At 41.9% G+C, this 13,014-nt stretch overlaps 1 protein-coding gene across 10 annotated transcripts in view; it reads left to right on the forward strand.

Annotated features, from left to right (window-relative positions):
* Nucleotides 1-13,014, forward strand: part of EYA2 (EYA transcriptional coactivator and phosphatase 2) — an 84,661-nt gene that overhangs the window by 59,463 nt on the left and 12,184 nt on the right. For all 10 annotated transcript variants that reach the window (XM_079321941.1, XM_079321939.1, XM_079321940.1 and 7 more), the window contains 3 exons: nt 184-311; nt 791-874; nt 12,260-12,349. In XM_079321941.1, coding sequence (XP_079178067.1) covers nt 184-311; nt 791-874; nt 12,260-12,349 — 302 coding nt within the window. The remainder of the gene's footprint in view (nt 1-183; nt 312-790; nt 875-12,259; nt 12,350-13,014) is intronic.

Here is a 13,014-nt window from a genome sequence, read left to right on the forward strand (position 1 = left end):
TTTTAACAAACCTTAGGAGTTAAAACTTATTTCTGTAACACTGTTGTCTGTTGGTGTGAAAAAAGTAAGATTTTCTCATGGTGATTTCACAATGTTTCTTTTCAACAAAAGGTTTCATGGTTGCTCTAATTGCAGTGCCACAATGCAAAATTTAAGTTTCCAATGGAATTTCTTTCTTAATAGGGGAATATTCAACAACACCAGCCAAAGATGTAGAGACAGACAGACATCACAGAGGGTCAGATGGCAAGGTACGAGCCCGGTCAAAAAGAAGCAACGATCCTTCCCCTACTGCTGACAGTGAGATTGAGGTAACAACTTTAATTTCTATTCCTTTGGTACATCCAGCAAACATGAACAGTTGCCTCTGTTAGCAAATCTCAGAGACAGAACCAAATTAGTAACACAGCTGGAACCTGCAGGCACGAGTAGTCAAAACAATTGCTCAATTTCTGTGTTATCAACATCTCAAACTGTTCTTCATACCTTTGTTTTTGTCCTCTGGGCTTTTTGTAAGTCTGATGTTTTGTTCCCCTGACTTGATAGGCAGCAGGGGATTTCTGTGGTTGTTAGGAGAACAGGCTCTTGGGATGGCCAGCACACACATAGTTCCAAAATTCCCAATGTTTCATTTTGCCTGCTTTCACAAAACATCCACAGCCAGTGCTCCAAATGGCTTGAGATCTTAAAAATCTCTAGTCCAACAGGACATATTTCCTGACTGAACCTGTTCTTGCAGTTGCTTAATATGTAACTCTGTTTCTTTTTTCCACCCCATCTGTCATCACAGCGTGTGTTTGTGTGGGATTTGGATGAGACGATAATTATTTTTCACTCCTTACTCACGGGAACCTTTGCATCCAGATATGGGAAGGTAAAATTTAATTTTTTTAGCATTACTGCTTGTCCAGCCAAATTGTGTCGGGAACTGTGGGGGCAGCTAATGAGACAGCTTTTCAAGCAGATGCTGCCTCTTTTATTCAGACATATTTGTATAAACGTGTCCTGTGGTATTTCCTCTGAACATGTGAGAATTTAATTTACCTCCTTTTCATGTTGCAAGTAGCCCCTTGTTTTTCCAAAGTTTGTGTTGTTCAGCTGCTATCACTGCCATCACTGGGATGTTCTTCCAGTGTCTGTCTTCTGCAAGAGAGAGCACCCAGCAGCCAGACTCCATTAATCCAGCCTGAATCAGCTAACACTTTTTTTGTTAGACCAGTGTTTTCTTACAAATCTCAGACAATTTTTAAGAGAGATTTTGTGTGTCTAGGTTGCCATGAAGCCATGGAGAACTGGCTGTGCTTCCCACATAGCTGCCAAAGCTCACATTTCTAAGGGGGTTTCAAAAACATTTTTATTTTGATACCCTCTTTGAAATGCAGGCAATTCCATTTTTTTTAGATAACTGTGGCTGAGCAGCCTGAATTTGGCTCCTAAGGAGAAAACACTGGCTTTTGGATTTAGTACCATGTGGTTCAATTTCTTCCTAAGGCAGCTTTTTATGATAAACACCTAAGTCACTTTGAATTACAGAATGTCAAACACTTCTAAATGGGTAGGAAAAAAGACAATATCATTACCTAATTAAAGGTGGATGACCTAGTTGGCAGCTGTTTCCACACATGGCTTCAAGCACTCAGCTTCATCAGGAGACTGGAAAATAACCCAACTTCTCTCCAGAAAGCAGAAATATGATTTGACATCATTTCATGGCTTTACCAGCTGTACTTTTTTTACGATGGTTATAACAAGCTGAATGTGTAATTAGTAAGATAGATTTATTGTTCACTGTTAGATGTGCACAGTTGTAAAGGATATAAAATGGTGTTTGTGGTGTGGAAGTCTACTGCAGCACTTGGAATGCTGCTAACACTTCTAACAGCACCCTCTGGAAACCAGGCAGGGATTTACCCAGACCTGTGTTGTACAAGGTAATTGAAGTGGTGGCTTTTCCCAGAGAACATAATGAACGAGGTGTCTGTGTGTAAGCTCAGACCTACTGCCTGCAAACACCAGCAGGAATTAGGCAGGATCAGGAAACAGGCTTAGGCTGTGCAGATCTGCTCTGTGGTTGAGCTTAGCCTTGGTAGGAGCTGCTGTATTCCTGGAGAATTCCCTTGGTGGGCTGCCTTTGTCCTAGCACAGAGCCTTCAGCTGCTGCCTCCTGCACGTTTCAGAGGGTGTACAGTTGGAATCTGCTGTGTGGGGGCTTCTCTTGGCTGTTTCCTTTGCACTAATTTAGAGAATTACATAAACAGGAATATTTTTTGAAAGAATGAATCGCCTTTTCTGTTAAGTTATGACAGATTCCTTGAGAAACTTCTCTAGAAGGACTTTTTTCTTTGCAGGTCTTCATTTGTTTCATCAGTATTAAATTCCTCAGGACTCTCCTGTGGGGGAAATGCTAATGTTATAAAAGTATTATAGGCTGGTGGCTTGATCCAAAGACAACCAGAGGCTTTGGTGGGCTTTGGAACAGACCTTAAACCAAGAGGGAAATACAGCACACTCAGGTTGTCCTGGGAACTGTTAAATAGTAGCACAATTCAAAATTATCAAGTACAAGTGAAGCAGCCAGAGGTTAATCTATTCAGAATCTCTTACTTCAGTAGTGTAGGAAGTGTTAATCTCAAAGTAAATTTAAAAATTATCCATAAAAAATTCACATGCCTGTAATTAGACATGAATTTGCTTATAATTGAATCTCACACATGGAGATCTTGATTCACTATTATTTCCTCCAGAAAAAGTGTCAGTTTATATGATCCTGGCCAGCATTTATCTCCCAGTATCATCCTGTCTTGAACTGGTGGAACTGCAGGTGCTCAAAGAATTAGTCTGTAAAGTTGTTCAAGCTGAAGAATAACACTTTTTCTGGGTGATTTTTCTTGAAGGGTGGGAGGAGGAACACCAACCACAGCTTTAGAGATTTGGGTCTAAATTCCTGTGTTCTTTAGCTACTTAATCACAAATGGTTGTGTGTGTTGCCCCTTCCTTGGTGATGGCAGCAGCAGGGATGTCCAAAATATGAAAGAAACGAAAAAAAGTGGAGAAAGAACTCACAAAAAGTCATGTTGTTAATGGTTAATGCTTCAATGCATATTTTCTGACCTGACTTCATGTGAAAATTCTCTTTGTTTTCTCTGTGGCTCTTAACATAGATATGGCCTCCTCAGGGCATTGAGAGTTAATCTCAGGTGTTTAGAAAAACTTTGCCCACAGCATCAATAGCAGTTAAACCCCAAAATTTACTGAAAGTTGAAGCATGAATGAATAGCCCAGCCTAGGCTGCTCCTTTTTTTGTCCTCTCTTCCCAAACACTTTGCTGTAGCCCAGGGATTGCAGAGTCATCAGAAATTTGGTCTTAATGTCTTTGCCATAGGGTGGCAAGAAAAGGCAGCCTCCCAAAATCTGCAGAGGGAGTAACCCTGGGTGTTATGTGCAGGAGGGTTTATAAAACCTGTTCTGCAGGTCTCTGATCACTGTATGGGTATTTGCCATGTGCCTACAGAGCACAGCAGATGTAGATCCTTGTGGCTTTTTGTGGTGTCCATCCAGCATTTTTAAGCCCTCAGGTGTGTGGGACAGAGCTCCTGTTCCACAGGGAGATGGCTGCAGGCTTTGCATTGTCAGCAAAGATTTGTTCCTCAAATCATTGAGTTAACACAGTGAGGAAAAATGGCTCCAAATCCCTGGCAGTGGGGGAAAGGCAAGGCACTTGTTTGACACAGCAAGGTGAGCACAGAAGGACTCTTCTGGTGGTAGTAATTCAGAAACAATATGAGGAGATTTCGTGAAGTCCTGTGCCAAAAATAATCATGACTCTATTCCTCTTTCCCCAACTGGGATATTTGCAGGCTTGTTCCATAACCTGTGTTGTCTAAGCATTGAAATTTCTCAGAGTGAAAGAGATGCAGAAGTTTTTGTTCAGTTTCCTTCTCATGCTTCTCGAAGGAGTGTATCAAGAAAAAAAAAGAGCAGTGGATGTGTTGTTTTCCAAACTTGAGGGAGCTCTGTGAAGCCAATACCTTTCCTTAGTATTTTGTATTCTTCCCAAAATGTGTCTTCTTGTTCTGTGTTGTGTCACTTCATGGGACTGAAGTGTCCAAATGAGTCAAGTAAAAACTGGAGTTAAAATTCATCTTTATATGCAAGATACTCCAAAATCCTGGAATCAAATGACAAGGATTTTATTTTAGTCTGGACTTAGGAATTTGAGCACATAGAACAGTCTAAATTCTTGAATTGTGTTGGGTCTTTATCAGCAATTTGACAGTGTCTGCTGTTACCTGGGAGTTCAGATCTATAAAACTCCCTGCAAGAGCCATACAATTCCTGAGATTGTTCAGCATTTGGAATTGGCTCAAATTAAGAAAAAAAACATGCATCAAAAATTTGTAAAGCACATTATGTCCTGGTTTTAAATGAGAGTCATCCAAGTCATGGTTAACTTTCAGTGGAAGGTTTTTAGCTGTGGCTCTGTGTCCCTGGGGCTGTGTGGCTCCTTTACATGGGGCACACTCTGCATTCAGTGAGGGCTTGCACTGTGCCCCAGAGCTGCTTGCTCAAAGCAGAGCTGGTTTTCTGGGACAGCCACATTTTTTAATGCTTTTGTGTTTCAAAAGTGGCAGCATGAGGTTTACTGAAGCCTGAGCAGACAGGTGTGGGTGAGACAGGACATGCACTCAGCTTTGCAGCCTGTGCAAACATGGGCTTGGCCTCTCTGATGAGAGACTTGCAGTGACCCAGGAGAGGGTCCACCAACCATAGCAGGACCTTCTGGACAGAGTAGCAAAAGTTTCTGCCTGGTCCAATTGAGGACAGGACATAAAAATTATTTTCTAGCATTGAAACAAATGTTATAGCTGCTGCATTCTGGCTGTGAACTGGACTGTCTTGTTCTCTTGTGGAGCTAAGAAACTTTAATTCTCAAAAGTTTCACTGGCTGTTACATGTTCTTATAAAAAGTTTTCCTTTAAATGAATTATAATTTCCAATTAAAAAAAAAGAAACCTCATTGAAAAGTTCCTCCTTGGCTTTACTCGAGATCCTTGTAAAACCCTAGGTTTGATTTTTTAATTTCTTTTTTTTTCCCCCTTCCCTGCTTTCACAGAATGCTTCAAGTAGCTTGTGCTTTCCCCTGCTTTGTTCTCTCACAGGACCCTAAAGCCAGGACCTGATTGAAACACCATGGGGATTTAATCAAATCTGCTGGTGATTCATGCTCCTAATGGCCGAGTCTGTCCTTTACTACTTTACAAACTGAGAAGGAATAAAACCCCATTTTATTGCTGGGCTGTTAAAAACTATTTGTAGAAGTTGCTAAGGTTCAAATCAAAAGGGGCCTCCCTTGAGAACTATTAGTTAATTCTAAGTGCCAGGGCATTGCTTTTTCCCCCTCCTCTCACTTGAGATGTGGCCTTATATCATGACTGCTGCTCAAACATCTGAGACTTTTCCATTCCTTTGACAAACATGAGCCAAAGTGCTTAAGGACATCTGTTTATTTTATTTCTTTAATGAGAAAACCTTCCAATTTCTTACTGGCTCAGCTGTGTTTATTTACATTTTGTTAGTCATACGTGTGGGGCACCTTGGGACATTCAAAACCTGCAGAGCCTCTGCTGAGGGCTGCTAGCAGCATCCTGGGCAGAAAGGCAGAATAAGCCCTTCCTAAGGAAAACACAGCCCTTGGAACTCCATAAAATAGATTTTCAAAACAAATAGAGCCTAATTCGCTCAGTAGATCATGGATTAAGTCAAGATGAATACAATTTGGAAAGGATTTTCTGAGGAAGTTGGAGATTTTTTTACCCACTGGAGGCTAAACCTTATGTTTAATGCCTTTTTAAGTTAAATTTAAAAAGCATTCAATCACTGCAGGTAATAAAGAAGTCTGTTACTTTAGACATGCTGCTGTATCAATTATTTAGCTCATTATTGGAGAGAAGGGAGTAAATAATTGCAGCCATTGGATTATTTCGGATGTGTATTTCGGGAGCAGGCAGCTGTGTTTATCATCTCTGCTGGCTGATGAGAAGCAGCAGCAAGAGCAGGTCCCAGCAGCTTGGAGGTGGCACAGGAGATGCTCTGAGCTCCTGTGGATGTGACCTCTTGTGCTGGAGCTTAGGGGAGCTCTGAGCAAACTGCACACGTGGCATTTGGAGCTATCCAAGGGTTATTTTGGACATTAAAAAAAAATAAAAATATATATGTATCAGAAACAATGCTGGGTTATTAAACAAGCTCGTGGAAAGGGAACCTGCTTTCCAGAATGGCTGAAGTGGGACTGAAGTTTCAAAGGGAAAAGTTTAACAAAACAAGGTGACATGACTTTTTTTAGAAAGCTCCATGTGTAAAATTTGTCCTTGTGCTAAGGATTACACTCCCAAGATGTGTTTCCACCAAGCTTTCCAGAAGTTTTTTATTTTTCACAGGGCTGTCAAGGGCTTTCATACAGAAATACAGTGACTTTCCTATGTTGAGGGGAAGGAAATGAAGATTAATTTGGTTTAAATTCCACTCCCTTTTCTGAAATGCATGCCACATACAGCAAAAAGAAATTATTTGTAGGTTTTTGGTCATGAACCTTTTGTATTACTAAATAAAAATAATTGCCATTTATCCTCAAGCATCATGGCCCAGCTTTTAACCTGTATTTAAGTACAGTATTCCCACAGGACTGGAATCCACTTCAGACTTGATGAGTTCAGATAAAAAATTAGTGTGGTCATTGCTACCTGTCCTTAGTTCCTTTGGAGAGAGAGGAGCCTTTCCAACCTCTGTGTGCCCCTAAATGTGAGGATTTAGTGACCTGTGTGCCCATTTGGTTATTGGAATCATTTCCAGCCATATGTGAAGGGACACAACAGTAAAAGGAGTTGTTCAGGAAACTCTAATAATATTTAGAAGTGCCCCTTAGATCACAGAAAGGCTGAATATGAAAAGGTGTCTGAAGAAAATGAATTCAGTTATATTAGTTCTCCATTTATCATGGATTTCCCAGAAGGTCACACTGTGCTGTCTGTTGACATTATTCATTTTTCATATTTTATTCATTGTCTAATAAACCTGGATGTATCAGTGTTTTCATATGCAATGGCATTATTCTGGTGGGGAAAAGTTTGGACCCTGAAAAGCTGAGAGGTTCTGTTTGAAAAGGGATGATCCTTTTCAAAAAAGCCTGAAGTGTAGTCCCTAAATCACTTCTGAAAATGGCTTTTAGGTCCTCTACCACTTTCATCACTTTAAACAGCTTTCCTCAGAAATACTCACTTTCACTGGGAAAGCTCTGAGAGGCTCAGGCTGGCTGTAGCCTGTGTTAGGAGAGATGAAATTGCAAGCTAAGCTACTTAGGTGTAGTTAGTAAAAGAGTGAAATGTGGTTGTTTTTTTTTTTCTTGAAAAGGACATGAATTTACTTGAACTAGAATTCATGCACATGGTTAATTTCCCATTATTCTGGGAAAGTCTTGTTCACGTCTCAAATTTTGATCAAGGTATAAAATGTTACAACGAAAGGATGATTATTCTCACAGACTGTTTTTTGTTCCAACATGTGTTCCTGGTATTTGTATCTTTGAGTTTTTTATTTTTTTATTTTTTTTTTATGCTACAACCAAACTGGTCCATTTTCCAGGCGTTTCCAAGTAATTAAACCCAATTAAAACTATTAAATTCTTTCTTTTGGTGACAACTTTGTTATTAACAGATAACCACAAGGAGGAGATTTAGCTTGGAAGGCCCTTGATTGAGTCCTAATCCGTCTCTCACCTCTGGCTGACACCTGTGGCAGATAAACCCTATAGAATAGGAGTCTGATGAATACTCTTAATTAATACTTTCTTCCTTGTAGAAAAGTAATTATTTGCTCACGGCATAAACAGGTATTTGGCAGGGATTTGAAAGGACTGATTAGTTTTAAATGCCAGGGCTTTATTTTGGTGGGGTTTTGAAGGGAGGTGATGCTGTCTGAATCAAGATCCACGCTCAGAATGACTTTGTCCCAGCAATTCCAGTGTCGAGTTAATTGTCACGTTGCTGAAGCAGAGTCAGACAAGAAGCAGATTTGTTATCTGCCTGCAAGGAGCCAGCTTTGCCCTGTGCTAATGGCCTGCAAGTCTGAACAGGGAGCCTGCAAGGCAGAGCCTTGGAGAGGCTTTGGATCCAGCACTGGGGGCTGGAGTGACTTGCACTTGAGAGATTGCCAGAGATAAATCTGCTTCCCTCTTCCTTTCAGAATTGCAGTGCACAGGAAGGGAGAGCTGGCTGAGGACAGGCAGCTTGGATTAGCTGCAGGTGTTAACAAACACATGTCTTTTTAGTGAATATTCCTGGGCAAGTAGAAGCAGTGTGTGCAAAATCAATCTCTGTGTTCCAGGAGGTCTGTGGAAGGTGGTTTTGAGGCAGAGCCTTTTGGGAAGGTGCTGGTGGTGCAGTTTGAGTGTGGTTCAGTGCACAAGGGATGCTGTGCAGGTAGAGCCAGTGCCTCTGGCAGGCAAGGTTTTGTGCAGGTCAGCTCCTGGAGATCAACAAAGTGCACATTGCAACATCCTGCAGCAGTCTGCACCCACATTAAGGCTCATTTGCACATTCTGCATTCCCTTTGCTCTGCTAAAATACAGAGTAGTGGAAGTTAGTGTAGTGTGAGCAGATCTGCCTTCCCACTGCTGTCAGAGGGAAATATTTGTTCTTTGCTGACCTCCAGTTTTCATGGAAAACTGAAGGATGTTCAGCAAGCTCCTTTGAGCAATCTTCTATCATTTTATTACTTGAAATGAAGGTTAAAAATGAAAACTGAAACAGACATTAATTTTAGGCAAAGCTCAGAGGACATAAATGAATTCAAATTGTAATTTTTTTAATTTTAAAAACACAGTTCACTTCAAATGTAGAGAGCTAGTTCAAGACTTAGAAACACTGCATGTAAGTGGCCAAATTAAGACTAACACTGGCAACAAATGTGTGAGCTTGTGCCAATGGGATGTGAAAGAAAATATGCTCCTTGCTAAATGGATGGTTTTGTCTTCCTCTACAACATGTCCCACAGGCTGCTGCTGCCCACATTCTCCTCTAGGAGCAATATGTGCAGAACAGGCAGCAGAATTCCCCAAAGCAGGGGGATCTGGAGCTGGGAGCTGGCAGTGCCTCTCACAGTGGAAATCTCTCTCACAAGGTGTGACCAGCTGTGGGCAGTAGGTGAAAGTCACAATGGTGACAGAAACAGCAGGAACATGTCCAAGGATGCTCTTCAGGGGAAACATTCTGCTCAAAAGTGTTGAAAAAGGACTTGCTCTTTGTATGTTTTGATCACTTGTTGTTTCTGAAGCAGTGGTAGGGAATGGGGGCTCCTTCACCTCTCAGTTCCCTCCAGGTGTGCCTTAAGGAGAAATGGGCAACTCTGGAGCTGTGGCTTGTGTCCTTTAGGAGTGGGAGTGAGGGGTGTGTTGAGAAGGGTGTATTGAGGAATGAACAATTCAGAATGATCACTTCCCTCCTGATGCCTCCCCAAGCTCCATGAGGAATCTGCTCAGGCTGTGCATGGGAGGATCAGGGGTGCTTGCTCTGCCCTGTCTGAGCACCAGGGCTTGTGGGGCTGTTTAATTTTGACCCTGAAGGAAACTCCACCAATGGAGCATGGCAGAGATGAGTCATGTGGGGATACTCTGTGCTGCTGGAAGTTTTATTTACAGGAGTTTATTGCCTGTTTTCCACCCCTGTCTCTCACTGTCTTGTTTGTGAAAGCAAGACTCGTGGATCAGCAGGAGGAGCTCTCTCTTCTAGAGTTACTGAACAGCACTGAAGGTTGAGTTTTTAGATTAATCTGTTTTCACTGCAAGAAGTGGTTCCTGGAGGAGATTTGATTTCGAGCTGTCTGTGGTCCTGGGGCTTCACATGCCTCAGGAAGCATTGGCTGATGTGTTGGTCAGGAAGCTCCTTGGGCACACTTTCCCTACAGCAGGATGGTAGCAGGGTTCACTGGGAGCTTTGCAATGCTCTGCTGATCTCACACTGCTCCAGCACAGACACTCACAGCCCTCCAGGGCACCACTGGCAGCACAGAGATGTCCTTCAGTGGCACAGGGTTTCTGTGCCTAGGAAGAACTCTCCATCATCATCCTCAAAGAAACTGCATAATCCTCTTTCTGATTGCTTACACACTGTACAGAGAATTTGGGTATACCGATCTCATTTTGGTGCTTCTCTGTCAGCCTGATTATTCAATTTGTCCCTTCTTGAATTGATAGCTGTAGCAGCTGTGTCTTTCCTCAGGGTGGGCACAAGCTCTGGCACAGTGGGGTTCAAGTCTGGGGCTGGTGCTTCTGGATGCTGCAGTAATGCAAATGAATAACTGCTGGAGGAACCCTGGCTTCTGGACACCTCTGTCATACTGGGTGTGCTGGTTGTCCTTATAACTTCCTCAGCCTTGGAAGTGTGCCTTGCTGTGGAGGAAATGTCCATACTGTGGAACCAGTGGTGCCAAATCATTTCCCCAAATAACTTCCCCTCTGGGTGGTAAAGTGCATTTTTCTGTTTTGTTTTCATTCTATCATATTCTGTATCTCAAGAGAAAGATTTTATTTTTCCCACCCCCCTCCCCATCTGCAGTTTGGTTTCCATATTGTTTAGTTAAAGAGAAGGTAACTTCATACACTGTGGAAATGTTTCTTACTCCCCATTAGTGATTAATACCAATAAAGCTAAAATGAAACGTAGAGGATAAATGGCAGATAGCAACCAATGAGATTTCCTGAAAGAGTTTTAAAGGCTAATGATCCTTGAAATGTATAAAAATAAATTGCTTCATTAAAAACCATTTTACAAAATAATTTCTTCCTAGCAGCATATTTTCTTCAAAACAGTTCCCCCGTGTAACTACACCTGGGTAGTAAAATTTGATTCAGTGCTGTTCCTTTGGGGCCACAGTCAAATGCCCTGGTTAGCCTTGTGTCCTTCATCAGGGGAGCAGGTTTTGGGCTGAAAAGGAGAGACATGTTCAAGGCAAGTCTGTTGATTTTTTTACTTTTTGCCCAGACAGTTCCCTTGTTTCTGGGACAGCAGCAACGTGAGTGGCAGATCTCAGGAATGGGCACAGTGCTTGTGAGTCATCCATGGCTGAAACCACAGCCATTCTGCTCTAATTGGAGAGAGCTTCACCAAGAATGAGGAATCATTAGCTTGGCGTGGAGTGCACCATCCATGTCAGCAGTGTCTGCCACAGAGGCTGATTGGAATGTGCTCACCCTCCCAGCCCTGTGCTCCCTGTTAGAGCCCCTCAGTCACTTCATCACTGTTCTGTCAGGACTCCACAGAAATCTGCAGGAAATGACAGCAGACTCTGTTTAAGTGGGTGGGTTTCCTCTGCTGAAGTCCCACACCATGCTAAAGGCAGATTTATCCAGGGTCTGACCTACTGAAGATGAATTAACAGCAAAAAGAAAATTCTGTTGTGGGAGTGTGAGCTTTTCCCAAGTTGTCTGTTGTTGTTCATTTTGAACAGGCACAATGTTTTTGTGCTAAGACTGTTTATCAAATTTAATATAGATAATTTTTGCTTGTGTTTGTGAAGTATTTAATGAATAAGAAAGTGCACTGCTGATAACTTTGTTTGCATCAATGTGTTTCTGTGCTCTTGCTGTGGATTTAGGAGCAAGGTTAGTTGTTTGGGGACAGGAGGGGTGGTTGGCAGTTGAGGCTCTGCAAGTCTGCTGTCCTGAGCAGCAATAGTTGTATTAGATCAGGATTTTATAGTGTTTTAATTGGGTTTGCATGGAAGGATGGGGCTGTTTTAACTCTGTTGATGCTGGTAAATAAGTAGGCAGCTTCAGTGGGAATGGAATTGCTGGTTTGAAGGACAAACAGGAGAGAATCACCCTCTGCATGTCTGTGGCTGGGTAACTACCCCCAAACCCCCTGATGATGCTATTGGAAATCAATTCTTTTATATTGAAGAAATCTTATGTAGTTCCAGGTGTTTAAAGGATCTTTATATCATCTGAAGTGTGTGGGCTGTTGGTCAGGGTGAGTCACAGACATCCTTCAAAGAACAGAATTTATTTATCTAGGAGAGCAAAGGCAAGAATGGAGAAATCATGTTAACATTAAAATACGCCTGGAAAGTAAAAATACTTTAATAAATATATCTTAAGAAATAAAAATGTGTAGATCCTAAGTTTGGTCTAAGATCTCCCACCCACCCCCACCTATCCCCAAAGAAGAAAATCAAAGGGAATGTAAAAAACCTGATTTTGCCCTGGCAGGACACCACAACGTCTGTGCGGATCGGTCTCATGATGGAAGAGATGATCTTCAACCTTGCAGACACACATCTGTTCTTCAATGACCTGGAGGTATCTAGCTGCTTATTTTGTTTAACATCTTTCTCTGTAATCATTTTCATGTGGTCTACAAACTTGGAGGGGTTTAAGAAACTTCCTATTTTTGACCCCAGAGAAATGGCCTTAGTTGGCTTTTTGGAAGCATCCCTTTGACACCTCCATTCTGTTCAGGAATTTTTTTTTTTTTCTAAATACTGAGTTAGTAATTATGGCTTTTTGCAGGTTTACTAAATGTAATAATGAGGACATTGCTGCTGCTTCCCTGAAATTTGCTATTTAATAATTTTATTAAGCTAAATTAGCATAGATCCTATGGGGGCAGGCAGCAATTAGCTATGAGCCAAAGCAGAGGTTTTGAAAATGTTGCTCTGTTCTTGAGGAAGGTTTTGCACAGACAGACAGAGCAGATCTGCTCAAGCTCAGGAATGCTGCAGGATGAAACTGGGGGAGTTCCAATGTGACAGAGCAAGAGGAAGAATTTTTCCTGCTGGTGACATTGTTAGACCTGACTGTGTCTCATACAAAGCAAAAATCCTTTTGAGTGTGTGGCAAAATGCAGCCAAGTGATGCTGGCAGGATGCTGAGGAGCAGCTGTACAGCAGTGATGAAAATGTGTTGGCATTTGCAGTCAGAGCACTGTGTGAATGGATCAGGCTCAGAGTGATGGGGTGGGGTTG

The sequence above is a fragment of the Erithacus rubecula genome (genome assembly GCF_903797595.1).
Source record: "Erithacus rubecula genome assembly, chromosome: 18".
In the NCBI taxonomy this organism is placed as follows: Eukaryota; Metazoa; Chordata; class Aves; order Passeriformes; family Muscicapidae; genus Erithacus; species Erithacus rubecula.